This window comes from Melanostigma gelatinosum, assembly GCF_949748355.1.
Source record: "Melanostigma gelatinosum genome assembly, chromosome: 7".
NCBI lineage: Eukaryota > Metazoa > Chordata > Actinopteri > Perciformes > Zoarcidae > Melanostigma > Melanostigma gelatinosum.
In genome coordinates this window covers 4,056,863-4,073,876 of record NC_136640.1, presented here as the reverse complement: position 1 = coordinate 4,073,876, position 17,014 = coordinate 4,056,863, and the positions used below count along the sequence as shown (strand labels likewise).

Here is a 17,014-nt window from a genome sequence, read left to right as displayed (position 1 = left end):
CGAAGCATTCAAATCAACACCATTTGGATTTGAGCTCGGGGTGCTGTAATGGAATTGCAGAGTTCTTACTTCATTGCAGGAACCTGCTTTTGTATGATCTGCGAGTCGTGGATGGCAAAGAGTGAATTTGAATCTTGGGTGGAAACGAAACAGGCAAGTCGCGCAAAACAGCATTGGGTCAAAAAACTAAATGGGGTCAAGCTCTGTCAAGCTTTCTAATTTGGTGTTCAACATACAGTTTAACACAGTGTTAAGATTAACTGTTCAAAAGTATAGTGATATTCATGAAATACATTTTCGAAAACAATGACTTTTAAAGGACAATGTTGTAAAAGGGCGGCCTGCCGTGTTCCTCGTTGATTACTGTGTCCTGCCACACTTTCCTAATCAACAGAAAATATATTTTTCCTTCTCAGCGATGGGCTGGCGGGTTTCCTCCACCGCAGTGTGCAGCGACTGGCTGCAGGTCGGCTCAGAAAGGCTCACGGTCCCAGCCGTGAGAGCTTGACAGCGCCCCTGGCTGTACCTCGTGGTGCCCTCTCTCCTTGCGGGGAGCAACAGGGTTTATCATTGGTTATAATAATGCATCCATTAATAGGTTTATCACTCATTGATATGCATGCACGAAAGCTGTTTTTATCAGAATAAACTTCTTTGATGATCGAGCCTCTATGGTCTGCTGTCAAATACAACGTATACTACATTATGAAGACAACAAACAATACATTTCAAACAAATCTGTGGCACATTTATTGGAAAGCACCAGTCATGGGTCGGATAGGCTACATTTCCAAGGCACTAAATATCTGAGTGCTGTATTGTCAATCATCAGAAGGCTGTCAAGGAGGCTTCAGCCTGTGGGCAGAATCTGTCTGCACTGTGTGCGAATGTGTTTCCTTGAGAAAGTAAATATGTTGTTTTTCCACAGCCGTACTGATGGGTTCTGTTATCCTCTCAAAGGTTGACAGCACCACTCATGTCTGTGTCTGCGTTCGCCGTCGGTCTGTCTGCCCCGCCCACCCGGCCGCCTCACGAATGTTGAATGATTGGCCTCTGAGCTAGCCGAGGGGTCGCGTGGGATAAAGAGGTCATCTGTGGGACGATTCAGAGTGCAATATAAGCAGCGTCTAAACCTCTCACTCACTAAGCCGTGGGTCATAGTTTTGTATATCGGTTTCATTGCCGATAACAACGAGTTAACTGCTGAGATAACGCAACGCGTTAGTTTGCAATTTAAGTAATCAGCAGTTATGTTCCGAAATAAGCAATCGATCACAAGAACATCTGAGCGAAATGCAAATTCTGCCGAGGGGATAAGCGCCTGTCGGCTGCATCGTCACAGCAACACTGGTGGGTGGGGATTGTATTCCGACCGTGTAAATTCATCTGCGAACAGTGAAATCGCTTGAAAAGTCGCTTGGTGTAAGGCCGACCCGACATGAGGCGTGTTTTATCTTGTCCCGACCCGCAGGCTGGGAAACACCAGTTTAGGCATCGTGGCTCAGTAGAAGCGACGTTGGCGTGCCCCCAGTCGTCATTACAATCAATGTTATCATATCTGATGAAGATGACGACAAAACTACAAACTGTAATCAACAGAACGTTAACTCTAAATGCAAGATCTTCAAAGTACTACAGTTCAATTAGAAAAAACCCAAATGAACAGATCTAGAATTTCATCAAAAAATTATAGACATTCTCCAAAATTAATTATATTTTCACAGTCAGATATAACTTGGAAGAGCCTGCTCAGGGATGAGTGTAGCTGAACGTGGAGATATTTTGCACATGTGTATGGTATTTGTTGAAGTTAATGTTTTTCCTGTAAATTATTATTTTTAACAATGTTTTTGTCGATGTACTTTTATTTTAGCTCGTTGTTTCTGTGTGTATTTGCCGGCTGTTCTCCAGAGAGATGGCGTCAGCCAGCCAATGAAGCCCCCCCCCCCACACACACACACACACACACGCACACACAGACACACACACGCCACCCCAACCACATTACTCACCAGCCATCGCTGTTCCATTTCTGGCTGCCAGCAATTTGGCTTTTTATTCACCAGTGCCACTGGTAAAAAGAAACAAAAGAAGCCAAATGAATCCCTCCAGATCTCAAGGCTCAATGGGACGGAGAGGCTTATGCCCTGCTGTGAAACGGTGCCGGCTTGTTTTACATTGTGTTTACAAGGCAGGTGTACTTCTCGGTACAATAAAACATAAACAGTTGCCGAGCTTAATCCATTCAACCGCCGTGTGTTTTCCACCTGAATTAATTTCCTGCACAAAACGTCAAAGTGCAACTTTTCATCAAACGATGTTTTATTCGCCTCTCCTCTGCTCTCGCTCTCTTCAGTATAATGAAAATCAATAGCAGCCAGTTGAACTTTGGCCGGGTTAAAAAGAGGTTGAGAGGTTTTTTCTTTCCTCCTAAATCACTGATTGCTTTAGCACTTGTTCAAATGCCACATCCAGTGGGTTTGAATGGGGTCTGTGGGACAAAGACTAAAATGAAGAGCGCCGGCCAGTGGGAGGCTTGGCACAATAATTGTTTGTGAGAGCTTCCTGTGGACACGAGTGTGCTCCGTATGTCTACAAGTGGGGGTTGTGGGTGTGTGTGCTGAATGTCTGCTGTTGTATTTTTATTTTTTTTACCAGAACTGAAATCACCTTTCTGAAATACTGAAGTGGTGCTCTACCTTTCGTGATCATTATCACAAGCAGCACGGAGGGATCCGACTCGCTTACGCTCAAGTGTTGCTTCACGTGCATCTCCTTGATCCGCCTCCAGGGAGGTGATAACGCTCCTCCTGCCCTCCATCTCCCTCAGACTGCACAGCAGCGATCAGCATGTCAGACAGGTCCGAAGCACATCCGACCGAGCCTCAGTGATGATGTTGATGTGTGTGCGAGAGAGACGTCCGATGTGCGTGATCGGCCACACGTTGCTCAGATGTGCTGGAGGTTGACGCGTGTCCAAAGCACCTTTCCCTTTCATGTACTTCGCTGACTTCCAGGTCTTTCTGTTCTCACGGTTCACAGCCGGGGCTTCGTGGTCATGCACTAGCTCTTCAGATTCAATCCAAAAAATAGAGTGTGCTGGATCGGTGAAACACAAGATTTTGGTTTTCAGATTCAGTGCGGTATCTCCAGTCTGAAATCCAGTACATCATATTCATCACATACATACTGTATACTAAGTCACATCTGTGTTACGCAATGTTCATTCTTCATCTTGGGTTCATTGCTCGTACATTCGCTTTCGTCATCTTTGATTAATGAGTCTTAGAATGAGTCTGTTGCATCAGCGATGTGTTTGGTGAGTTCAAACACAGTTTAGTTAGAATGTAGTGGGGTTTAAGGTACCAGTTAAGCCAGAGTTACTGTCCGCTACAAGTTTTGCACATGTGCGGAACGCAATCTCGAAGTTGGGGTTGTACAGGAGTTTAAGATGAAGAGAATGACTGACCAGATAAAAGCCAGCATTTGATTGGCTGTAGTTGAGTGATGAAAGGCTGCGGAGAAGAAATTGAAAGTAAAGGGAAAAAACAGCAAAGATTAATAGATGAAGAGAAAAGACAGGCTGTGGAGAAATTTAAAGTAAAGAAAATAATAAAAGTAAAGATCAATAGAAGAAGAATGGGAGGGAAAAAGACGGACAAAGTCGACGAAATGTATATAAGAACAGACATGAGGACAAATTGTTCCCAAGGTCAGACTGCTGTAGGTGTAGGCGGTGCTTCACACACACACACACACACACACATGCAGCCACGCGCACCATAAACCAGATTAATGTGCATATCGTGCACCTCATGTTCCATAAGACGGTCCAGCCATTCTAAAAGGATTACAGCGCCGATGCTTTTATTTGCTCAACGTGTTTTCAACCCCCTGTTTCACAGCTGGCCTGAGGGCCGCATAAAGAGGCCAGAACAACATTCTGCGGCATCAAAAAAGACCCGAGAACGTGGCTCTCATGCTGGCTCCTTGTCCGCCGACACACACATAGCTTTCAGAGTATAAGAGCCTCTTACTGCGCGGTAGAAGTGCTTTGAATCAGCAGGAGTGTTTAACTGTGGCCATTTCTTATTCAGGATTTTGTATATTTTAAGTTCCCTCTCTCTCTCTATGTACATTTACATTAATGTCCCTAAAAACTAAAGGATAGAAATAGTGACGGTGTGTGTTGTGTACCTTACTGCAACATCCCTTCTCTTTCAAGTCCACGCTTGTTAAATATCAAATGTCAGGCCGCTCTCGTGTATTCTAGCGGTTGATCAAATCACCACAGAGAATCACGAGATAAAAATGTATCTAAACAATCACAAACACCTTCTTGGATGAGCCTCCAGACTGACGAACGGCAACCCTCATGCACCATTTTGCCTCTCTTTTCTTACTCTCGTCAACCTCTGACGGTGCTCGCAGACTATATCGCACTTCGTGCTGTGCTGTGTGTCACAATACATGTTCATTTACATTTACAAAGCAATAAAGCTGAAATTGGCAGCATCAATACGGGGACGTCAAAGCGAAAGCTCCCCTGGCAACTGTTTTGAATGACAGTGACGTTGATTAGAAGAACGTGTCAGTCACCAGTGATTGCATCGGGCAAAGTAACCCATCAGAAAAAAACAATTACGACATTAGACTAAGGTGGCAATTCAGCAATGAAACACCTCTAATCGTACCCGATTAGTACGTCGTATCTAATCACGTAACATTGGAAATAATATTAAATATGGTGAGTTGTCAAGGTCCTGAAAAGAGTTACGAGTTATACTGCACAGAATAGTTCTGAAGATGTGGAGTTTGAGGTAAATGTACCTTGATAATGGGTGTATCTCCTGACAGGCTCCCGGTGTGCGTTCTTTTTGAAAGGCAGGAAGCTCTAAATGCCATATCTCAAATTGCGCATACAATAATGGACCAGGATAATGGCCCTCAAATGATGCACCGCGGGAACATTTGTGGCTGTCAAGCCATTTGACAAAGAGGGGTCACGATAGCTGCGGGTGATGGCACCAAAAGTGCATTTTCAGCTCCGATGCATCCACTCTTGGTCATCTGGATGGATGCTTTTAGTTTTGCTGCGTACCTTTATGCATAACACATCTCTCTCTCTGTTAGTCTTTCTCGCTCTTCCTCAGGGGCTCTGAGAGGGTAGCGGAGCAGCCAGCCAGCCTTCCTCCCTCCCTCTCTCTGCAGGTTAATAAGCACATACAGTAACATCGCTGCGCGGTCGCTTACGGCACAGAAGCAAACTCTGGCGATTTTTTTTCCTCTCATTCTCATCTCATTGCTTGTGTATTCTGACTTCTGGGGAGAGTGCTGGAAACCAAGCTCATGTAGAAGGCTGACCTTTGCCTGCGCTCTATCATTTTGCAGGGACTATGTTGAGGGGGGGGGGGGGGACAGAGAAATGTCAAAAAAAAAAAACTGCCATTGTTCACTGAGGTGCAAACAAAGCCGGACTTTGATACGTGCGGCAGCGCTTGCGTCCTCTTCAGTGTCTTCTTCCCCAGCTGTGTAGAACTATAAACACACCTTTATGATCTTTTTTCTGTTCGTCTCCAAACCTTTGAGCTCGGCTGCTTGTGTGCTTTTGTATATCGCGGTCAGAGCGCTCGCTGTTTTTTTTTTTTTTTTTTTTCCCCATCGGTGGTGTCGGACGCTGTGGGGTCCCGCTGCAACTCTGCTCTCCAGCCGACCACTGAGCCTCCGCTACCACACACACACACACACACACACACACACACACACACACACACACACGCGCACTGGGACCATGGCATGCCGCTGGCCACAAAAGTAGAACACACACAGACATGCACAGGCTTACATCCTACGCATTTACACACACCTGGGGCAACGCAGGGCAGCCTCTGAGTTGTTAGGTTATTCCCCTCTCAACAAACCTCCAAAAAAGTGTGTGATCGCGCGTTATCTCACCCTGCCCAGGGCTACGGATGGCTCATATTCTCAAGAAACTAAATCCAAATATATAGCCACAAAAAAGGCCAAACAGGCAAATTGTTTCCCGGCCAAGTCATGTTTTCCAATTGAATCCAAGAGGACATGAAGAGTTTGTGTTTTGTCGATGGCGTGTGAAGTTTAGTTTCCACTGCGTGTCCTCCAGACTTCTGTTCTGAGATGAGACGACAGCAGAAGAAGCTCTGTACAGAGCATAGCGGAGCGGGGTCACCTCGGTGTGACCCAGGTGTTTTGGCAGGAACACTGTTTCCTTCGCTGTATGTGCCGACTGCATAATGAACTCGCTTGTATTCTGCCCGAGCGCAGAAAAGCCTCATATTGATGTGTTGAGCTTGGCAGCTGGTTTGATCCTTGCTTTGGTTCCCTTGCTGTATTTGACATTGCAAACACTGGTGTGATGGAAGAAGTAAGCTGGGATTCACTCCTCGTCTGTTTTCAACACCCTGCTTTAGTCAAACAGGTCATTTTCAAGTTTGATAAACATCTGTTATTATCTGTTCATTTCAGACTCTTTGGGTGTCTCTCCTTTCATTCAGTACATTAAGATCATGACTTTTTATAATTCCTGGTCGTGGCATTTGAAGGAGAAAGAAGGTGTGTTTGTGGAGCCAACTGCTCTGGAGTTGCATTACAGGAACTAATGTTTTTGGGGCTTGACCCGTACTAGACCACGCAGCTCACAGCACTGCAAGTACAATACTAAATCACTGGAATACACCTTTAACATCCCAAAACCTCAGCGAATACATTTTTATAAATTAGTCATTTAATTTGTCCGTTTTGTGAACTTACAGTCTACATGTGTTATCCTTTAGTCTGCTGATCTCAAGTCTAAATCAATGTTCAGGAACTTGAGGACTCACCGTATCTGGACGAGAACTCTACTCGGGAGCTTTTATATTTGATCAAGTCCTCTCCCGGCAGACGCTTCCTGTCAGCCTGCTCTGTGAAGCGCGAAGCCGGTGCACTGAGTGCAAAGAAGATGAAAGTTCTCAAAGATCTCCAAGGTTCAAAGCAGACACGGATCACTGCAACGAGGTTGTGGTTGAGGGAAAAGAAAAACCGAGGCCCCGAGACAGCCGCCCCCACCTCAACGTCAGCGGGGATGCCTCTCAGTAATTCGCAGTGACCCGTTGATGGGCATCTCTGAGCCTCTCTCTGAGCCTCTCTCTGAGCCTCTCTGAGCCTCTCTCCGAGCCCGGCGTGAGCTCCCAGCTTGCTGTGTAATTGCCTGTTGGTGGCCATAATGGCTAACTGTCTCTGCTACGTTTACTTTTCATTACACTGATGTATTCATCGCAGCCCCTACTGTTGACCTTATCAATCACAGTTTAATTTCCTACAGAGTTCTTTTTAATTACAACAGTTTCTCCCCCCCCCCCCCGAGGCCCGTTCAGATTGCAGTACCCGCCCGTCAGGAGGTGGCACAGTTACGGCGGCGCACCGTCGCCCCGGTCAGAGATTAATCAGCCGTTACAGCGCCTCTGCCATGCTCGGAGCCTCAAGTCAAATCCGTGACTCTCTGCTTAATTGGCAGTGAACTGGCGGAGGGAGATAGCCGGTAGCCAGCGGTAGCCAGCGGTAAAGGGCAGCCGGGCTTCACAGCTCACCTTTCGGCTGTCACACAGCGTGATTACATTGGCCCGTACAGGTTTGATGACTGTATCCCTCGACCCCTGTGATTAAATTCATTGTGGGGAACAAAAATAATTGTGTCATCGTTGAAACACATGTGATACAATTTGTTAATGTAGTTGCTACATATCTGCCGCTAGCTGAAAAAGGTGGATCCCGTTGCTTTTCATTGAAAGGAAATAAACGCTGAAATATGGTTACGTGCTTTCCAAGAGATATGATACGAAGTGAAATGATTTTGTCAAGTCTGCCTTGAAGCCAGTTAACATAATCTCCCCCCCCCCCTTTGTGTGACACAGTGGACGAAAAGGTCATGGTATTTGAATCCCAGCCCTAGTTTGAATAAGCAAACACAACAACCTCAGGTGAGCAGTTTCCTCTGCTTGTTAACGCATGAAATAGAAACGGGTGCGTTTGATTCTCGTTCCTGGGGATGAAGGCCTTTGCATCCCATCTCGTCACGTTCAGCCAAACAGCCACGAGGTTTCATAAGACGCCGGCAAATCGACCTCTCTGCATTCACAAACAGAGGTTATTGCTCGCCATTTACCAAGTGCTGTTAGTGGCCATTGAAGGTGTTTGCTTTTGAAAATTGGGGTCACTTAGAGAGCAGCTCTGTCTTTTTCTGGTGTTTGCTGATTTTCTTTATTTTTTTTAAGCACCCATCCTATTAGAGGCTGTCTGAAGGCAAGGCAAGTTTATTTGTATAGCACATTTCAACAACAAGGTAATTCAAAGTGCGTCACATGAAACCATTAAAAGCATAAAGGCAAAAGTAAAGGAGATTTAAAACATACATTGAAACAATAATCGATGTCTCCCTGAGACATTACGCTGCACGCAATCAACCATACACTGCCGCAATTCTGCAATTACTCGCACACAAACCACGTCACAAACCAGCCTGAAGGCCGAGTCGTATAGTTGAGCAACGCACAGTTTGATCAAAATGCCAAAAGGGGATACATTTTCTCATTGCCGTGCGTTCGTTGGCACACATAAGCTTTGCAAAGAGAGCAACTCTGAGAAGCGCTTCCCTCTGACTTCACCTGCGGAGTGAGGCGACGCAGACACATTTGGCCGTGCGGGGTGTCATGTTCCCTTGGTATTGATCAGGGGATTAACCGTGTTTCGTTGTGATTCAAGGTGCCAGGAGTATGTAGCTAATCACTTAGTGTCCAGGCATTCGCGCTTGCAGCCGAGGGTTCGATCGTGGTAAGCGGCTGCAATGGTTCCCCCGGGAATCTCTGGAACTGATGGTCTGGCTGCTTCATTTCTCCAACCCCCTCCCCCCCCACCCCGCCTCCCCTCAACCCCTCTCTAGCCTCTGACAGCCCGCATTATTAGCAAAAAGAGAGGCGCTTATCCATCCATTTTTCGTGTTAATGGCTCGTGTCTCAAGCTGTCAATGCATGGACCCCATTACATGAAGACGGCGTCTCATTCCTCACCAGTCAGATCGGATGTGCTGCCGATGTGGGTCGGGGGGGTTGGACACGTGGGTGGCGCCTCATCAAGACACTGCTGCGATTACCGGAGGTGGACGCTCCTTTAATGCCCTCATCACTCCTGGTGAAAAACCATTCCCTCCCACACCCACAGAGAGAGAAAGCGGCAAGGCTTTGAGACATCATTAACCCGCAGTGGAAAGATGCACTTCATGTCGTGTTCTGGTGATATCACAAAGGTCACCAGCATGGAGACGTCATCAGACTAGATTGTGATGTTCTGGTGTCTGCCACTTGTGTTATGAGTAGGGATGATGCACCGATACCGAGATCAGGACGATAGTCACTCAAATAGATGGATCTGGTTACGCGGCGGATCTGCAATCGGATACTGTTCGGTACATTTATATTCATATTATATTTCCCAGTCACTTCCACACAGTGAGGCATACAGCTTATTAATTATATTAATTACACTCTGGTATCTGATCGATACCCAGTGTCTGCAGAGGCCCATGGTATCGGTATCGGGACTGGAGAAGTCAGATTGGTGGATCCCTAATAATGGGGCCCATTTATTAAGCAATTGAATATCATATCAACTAATATCTCGGGCTTTGGACTGACAGAACAAGACATTTAAAGACATCCTTGGACTTTGACGAACTGGGATGGATATTTTGTATAGACCAAACGTTTGATGGAGTGAATAATCAGCAGATTAATCTATAATGGAAATAATCATTGGTTACAGGCCAGCATTGTATTCTGGAATTGAAATTATTGTTCAAGTTTTGACCAATTTGTTACTGCAATAAAAAGGTTGACACTATAACCGTAGTTCCTGTTCATTTTGAAGACTTTTTACCATGTTGATGCTATATTTTGACATTGATTCAGTCCATTTATATCTTGTATTTATTTGTAACATTTTGTTTTGCAAAGTAAGGAAAGCAATGTTTAAGTCAAGGCCAATGTTGCCTTGCACATACAATGATCACTTCCACACAGTGAAGCGTGCAGCTTATTCATGAAACACCGGCATCTGATCGGTACTCGATATCTGCCGATACCCAAAACCCCGAAAAAACAGCCTCTGATCACATCGTGCTCTCACAATAGAACATTTAGGCATTTGTCACAACAGAACATTTAGGTCAGCCTGACACGAAGTAGTCACGGCGAGCGGCACAAACGGCCACATCAGGGATTTAAAGGGCAACAGGCCTCCTAATACGTGAGAGGACCGAACACGAAGTTGAGCCTCTTCTTGATCTCCAGACTCCTCATTAGCTGTCACGCATTGTGCTCAAATAGTGTTGTAGCCTGTTTTACACATTATTTGGGGTTATGCACTTGTTCCAAGTTGGAAGAGGATATTAGCTTTTTTTCTATCTGCTTTCAAATTTCTCTCCATTTTTCTCTTATGATAAAAGTCTTCTTCTCCTGCTGAAGCAGTAATTGATTTTGCAGACACGGAGAGCCAGATCTGACATAAATACCATGTGTGCTAATTAGTCTGCACCTGCATCACGTTCCACAAAAAAAGCAGGGTTGGTCAAAACAGGGTTGGTCTGTCTTTGCAGCAGCGTCTGCAGCGACAGGGATGACCCATAAAAATCATGTTTCTCTATGACATTCCTGCACAGCGTCGTCAGCAAGCTATCAATTCCCCAAATGACACGGTTTGGCATTTAAAGTTGAAATCCGGCATCATTTTACCCGTCACCCGGCACGCTCATGAATATTTATGCTGCCATCTCTCTGTCCCTGTAAATGATCTCCTCTGGCTGTATTTGGGCCGTTAGTCATGCTTTCTGGCCTGACACCCGTGAATATGTATCCCTGTACAGCGTTAGCGTGTTGTTCCCATGGTCTCATTAGCTTTTCGAGGGAACCCACAGTCCTCAAAAAAGTAATTGCACAACTTGAGCTAAAATAAATCAAGTTTGGTTCTTTATCATGTAAATTTACAAGCCTTCTGGTATTCTGGTATACTTACAATTAATTTGTATCCAGTAAAAACAACATAAATGGGAGGCAAAGACGAGAGAATAAAAGAATCTCATGGTTACTTTAAGCTACTATTTAGACTTTTCCTCGCTTGCTAACTACTTCTCATGTGCTCTCGGTAGCAAAACATGGCCCTGTTTGTTGAATCTGTTTTTCAGTGCCGTGAAAACAGATAATTACATAAAGACTGTATGAACATTATATGTGTATGTGGTAACATTTGTCGGCCTTGTTTGTAGAGTACACGTTTTAGCATCTCATGTGGAGTTTTTATTTTCTTTCACTGAATGGAGAGTATTAGTTGCATTTTGCACTTCATTCCTTATTAAACCACATGATGTCTTTTGTTCTTTTTTTTTACGGGACCACAGAAAACGGCCTTGCTTTGTGTCATGTTCAGCCCACAAACTGAAACTTGAGCTGTAAAGCACACAAAGTGTAATTTGTGGCTTCATTCAGGCCCAGCTTGAAAGCACGAAGGAGTTGTTTCCTCTGCGCCCTTTTTTCTTTTTTTTCTGACCGACTGAAGGTAAACAAATGGCACAGGCCAGGGGCCAGTTACTCAATTATGGCCCTTGATCAGACCCTCAGCACATGAACTTTGTTTTGACTCAGCCTTGGATACACTTTTCTGCTGGCAGCGCAGTGGTGGTCATTGATCAAGCATGGCGCTTTGCTTTAAGACCTGCAGGGAATGTTTGAAGGAAGAAAATAACAAAAGAGAGAAAATAGGTTTTGGGGGGAGATTAGCAAAATGAGAATGTCTTGTAGAAACCTCGGCTGGAGGAGCCAAGAAGAAGAAAAAGTGTGTATTCTTGCTAGAGTACACTGCCTGTGTGTGCATGTCCAAGTTAAATAGTTTATTTCTGAGGTGAAATGAAACTGTAGATGTACATCTCACCATGTTAAGACTTGATAGATCCGATGCATCTGGTAGCAGAAGTGTTTCACTGACGCCTCACGTTCTGCCTTCTGTCCCCACAGTGAATAAGCACAAGCCGTGGATTGAGACGTCGTACCATGGCGTGATCACTGAGAACACTGCCGTCGTTCTGCTAGATCCTCCTCTGGTGGCCCTGGACAAAGACGCCCCCATCCCGTACGCAGGTATGGCTCATTTCAACCCTAATGGCTGTGAACGGGAGGGTGAGCATAGCAGCCGGGGTGGAGGCGGGCTATCCGACCAAGTGGAGGCAGCCAACGATGACTCAGGTGTTAATCCGCACAGGGAAGCATAGCTGCAGGATATACTTACACTAAGGGTATAAACCACACAAAGCTGTCCTGTGCTATCACTGTGAAGGGGCTTAAATTGGCTTCATGTACTATAGCTGCAGCATCACAGCTTTTTCTTTTTCCTTAGCGTTAACCCTGCAGGCATTTAATCCATTAATTCCCAGTGAGCACACATCACATACAGGACTCATATTTCATATTTGTTTGGAGTGGAGAGTGGCCTAAATAAGCCCCATGGTGGCTGAAGACACTGCAGCAAAAAAAGAAAGAGTCAAACCGGATTAGATTCTTCCCACTTTGTGACCATTCCAGCTCTTCCAAAGGGTGCCAGCTCTTGTGGGAGGACGTTTGCTGCGGGCAGCCGACGAGCTCAGGCTGCCCGCCAGGGCGCTAATGTGGCCAAGGCCCTAGCATGGGGCTGCAGCCCACTCACCAAGGCCCTCGAGCTGGGCTGGATGGATGCAGGACGTGAGAAAGTGTGTGTGTGCGTGTGTGTTTATGTGTGTGCAAGCGTGCATGTGTGTAAAACAATTTCCCATTGTTTGCTACTGTGTGTGTGTGTGTGCGCTGTGGCATGGCCTGAGGGGGCTCACTGTAATGGCCACCCTACAGGGAGAAAGAGAGAAAATGATGAGACAGTAGGGAGGGCAGCTGGCTGACCAGCATCTGTCCTCTGGCTCTCCATAGACTGACAGCCACACAACGACAACGCACACACACACACACACACACAACGGGCAGAGCGCATGGGTATTGGATTTCATAAGCGACAGTACCGAGAGAGATTTTCTCAGTGAATTATTAATAACAAATAAATAATTAAGCATGCAAGAACATTAACATCACCGATCCGTCTCCTTCTCTTCCTCCTGATGTTTCTATCAGATCTCATTTCTCTCTCGTTTCCTCTCATCGCCACTTCCCACATGTTCTTTTTCATTCTGTAGCTCACCTCCTCCCACCCACCTTCGAGCTTTTTTTTTATGAATATTCCATCTTCGCCTTCCTAAAAGCACCTCACGACTCCGTTTGATTCAATGGGAAAACACCAACAAACCAGCACACACCCACAGTAATTCCCCGCTCGTCTTTTACGTCACTCCAAACACCTGCTCGGTGATCCTCCCGGCCCGCCGAGCAGGGTGCAACAGTCACCACACTCACTGGCCTGGTACAACAGCAAAAGTGGTACCGCTGTGCCTGAAAGCCGGCGGAGACTGACATCAGCCGTCACTGCAGCCACAAGCTTCAAAAACCACACAGACAGCATGTCAGGGAGAGTGAAACGCACCGGTACAGATAGGCTCGTTGTATCATGCATGGCTATGTCTGACAAAGTGAATGCGTTTCTCCCTAAGATTCAAAGAAAATAAAAAAATATAGGCGACACAAACAGCTGTGCTGCAGATAACAATATCAAGGAAACACACTTTGATGTACATCTTAAGCTTTCTGCGCTAATCAAAGGCCCATTTGTTATTCATGACACACGTGCATGAACACAGCTCGTCTGGAGCATATGCTCATGTCTAGTCTGTCACAACACGTCATTTTATTCGTTGACAAGTGCCAACACGAGCTCAGACGGTCGTCAACCTGAATTTTTCCGTTCCCTGACAGCTATACATACACTACATACACTATTCATATACTATTCATTGTGACAATGGAGTTGTGGGAGGCTGCAAACAATCAATCCGACACAGGGCGTGCTTTCACTTCGTGTTTCGCTTTTGGAACAGATTTCAACTATTTTTCCCTTTGACGAGTGTGGACGACATGCCGTACAATCGAGTTTGTGTCCTTTACTTTTTGCCTCTCTACATCAAGAGTACACCACTTCCACCTTTAACGTAACACTGACCTTTAACATCGGCCGTAAATGTCGATGCCGGAATTGACCCTTCGCTAAGCCCCACCCCCTGCTGCTCCACTGTCAAGCTGTCAGATCTACCATGGAGCCCACACTGTCACTAACTGGATAAATATTTACACATTTTCTGAAAGATTATAAAGCGATATATCCACGATGTCAAACTAGTTCAGCAGCAAAAACAGGTTAGAGACTATTACAATCATTAAAAAGCAAAAAGCAACATGTGTGTGTACATTGTTAATAGCTATATAGCTCCACAGGTTTTATGTAGAAACGTAATATTTTAGAAACGTCCGGATAGTAGTAGTAGTCGTATGATTGGCCAGTCTGCATTTGGGGGCAGGACTTCACGGAGGCTCAGTTGTCCAAAAGGTCTTGGGACTTGTGGTGCATTTGTCCCATTTGTAATACAGTTTTTGTTATCTAGGTAACATCGCCACAGCAACTTGTTTTGATGTAAGCCTCAAAACATCATTAGATAAATTAGCATCTGCTTAGATATGATTAATTGGAACGTCTTCATCACTCAAAGGAGGTTTAACGTGGTGAAGACGGATCTAAGTGTATCCACAAATGACAGTTGAAGCTGAAATGGTGCAGCGGAGAATCTGCAAGTCAGATGTGTTGAAGTGTTGGATGTCGCCTTGAAGATTTACTGCTAATGACGAAGTGAATTTAAAGTTTTTCAGCTGTGCTAACCAACAGCAGCAAAACATTATTGATTTCGGGACGGAAAGTACAGTCTAACAAATATTCACTGTGCTGCCTTTTCAAGTGCAGCCTGCGCTCTGACCTCCGTAGTGGTGGATAATAAGTGGGACCAGCTCTGTGGTCCATTCGGTTATTAAAATGCGACTGCTACCACTGTACTGAGTAAGCCTCCAAAGTGCCGGGTTAATGAGGTTAATGGGCAAAAGCTGTGCTGAGCGCCGTCACTTGACACAGGTTAGCTGGTTGTCAGTCACTCTTGGTTGCTCTATTGCCCCTGCACACACACACCCCCGCACCCTTGGATCTCCTGGTGGTGTGGGCGTCCAGCCACAAAGTGTATTCATAGGTCAATCCCTCGCTTCCACTGGTCCCCGGGGCCCTGCGGCTTTTGCTTGAACAGCGCTGGCAGTTTCGACAGCTTCACAAGACCCCAGTGTGCCGTGCACACATGCACATGCACATTCGGTAATGCTTAAATTATATGTTTCACCCTTTATGTTGGCGATGATGTGTCATATTTGCAGTTTCGTCTTTTCTCAAACTCTGAATACGGGAGGACTTGCTTTTTTATTTCCGGGATTTCCTGCAATCATTCACCGCAAATGAGAAGTCCGACTGTCAGCAGGTATCAGCTGGTTCCCGCTGCCTCTTTTGATGTCTAAACAAACAAACGGGCCTCATGCAAGAACCCCTCGTACAAACAGATTTATTTAGGAGAACGTGCCGCATTCACCAAGTATCTCATATTTTCATTTTCTCTTAGGTACGTACACAATTTAGGAGCTGTTATCCAAACTAAGTTTTTCTCTAATGCATTGTATATTTCATTACTTTAAAGCAATTTTGAGTTTGAAAACGAGTGAAACTGCTGCCACTAAAATACTGTCATTTTGAACCATTACAGTAAATACCCGTTTGCTTTAATAACAGTCAGTTGCTGTGTTCTTACATAGAGAAGCTGTAGATTGTAGAGTAGCTTGACTGCAAAATTGCCCCCGGTAATTTACTGTAATTTTACAGTAAATATTTGTACAGCGTAAGAATAGGAAAATGTTCTTTGCACGAAGTCGATCGGCTCTGAATTCTTTATGCATTACGACACTCTGTTGGCATTATTTTAAAAAACAAAACAATTATCTCTGACCTAAGCTTTCTTCAGAGAATCCAAGCTTCCCACTCCACCGTAAACAGCGGGGGTAAATCATATCGTCATTCACTGGCATAAAGCATTAAAATAGGTTTGTGTAAACATACAGGCGGGCTAATGTGCTCTGATTAATTAGCGTCTCACTAGTCTGTCTTATTGGGAGACAGATCTAGAGCTAATTATTTAAAAAAGCATCTCATTAGCACGCTAGCAGTGAGCTAAGTACAGTGTGTAGGTGAAGCATGAGCACTGCGATGTTTTCATTAACTATAGAGGAATGAGAGGTTTGTTCGTCTGAGAGGTGAATCATGTTTGTGTGGAAGTGAGATGATTCATGAGTAGAGAGGATGACGGTTAAAGCCTGTGTCTCTATTTGCAAAAGAAAATGTAACGGATTAAGCATGTCGTAAAACATGCACATGTTGACGGGGCAAACCGAACAATTTCCGTCTTGCTATGATGAAAATAACTCCGATCCTCTGTCTGTGCAGCTTCTTGGGTCAGTCACCTGCTTAAGTTGAGCTGTCACTGTATTTAAGCTCCGTGTCCTCCAGTTTCGTCATTTCCGTGAGGGGAAAAGCTGTCACCTATTTTTTTCAAAAAGCCCCATGGCGAGCGATCTCATAAATGTGGAGTCTGAAAGGAAATCATCTTCTGTCAAACGGTATGAATGGAAACGACAAGTCACTTTTATCGCGGTTGGATAATATAGATGTGAAAGTTGAAGACGAGGCTTTCTGACGGGAGACCCTTTGTGCCTTTTTAAAGCTCATTACAAGAGCTGAATGAAAATATGCAGCGGCCAAGGGGCTGCTTCTAACGAGGCAACAGTTAAATTTTCTTTTTTTTGTCTTTTCAAAAAGAGAAAACGAACAGCAGGTGCCGCTGTGTGAATTTTATCAAAATCCCTGACTTCAAAGCTTAAAACCATGATTAAAAAGTAACAGCTTG

General features: G+C 45.1%; 1 protein-coding gene across 1 annotated transcript in view; it reads left to right on the top strand.

Annotated features, from left to right (window-relative positions):
* LOC306779314 (calsyntenin-2-like) overlaps positions 1–17,014 on the top strand; it is a gene marked incomplete at its 5' end in the record, with an annotated part of 199,082 nt that overhangs the window by 60,042 nt on the left and 122,026 nt on the right. Inside the window, one exon of the mRNA XM_079271176.1 lies at positions 12,078–12,200. Coding sequence (XP_079127302.1) covers positions 12,078–12,200 — 123 coding nt within the window. The remainder of the gene's footprint in view (positions 1–12,077; positions 12,201–17,014) is intronic.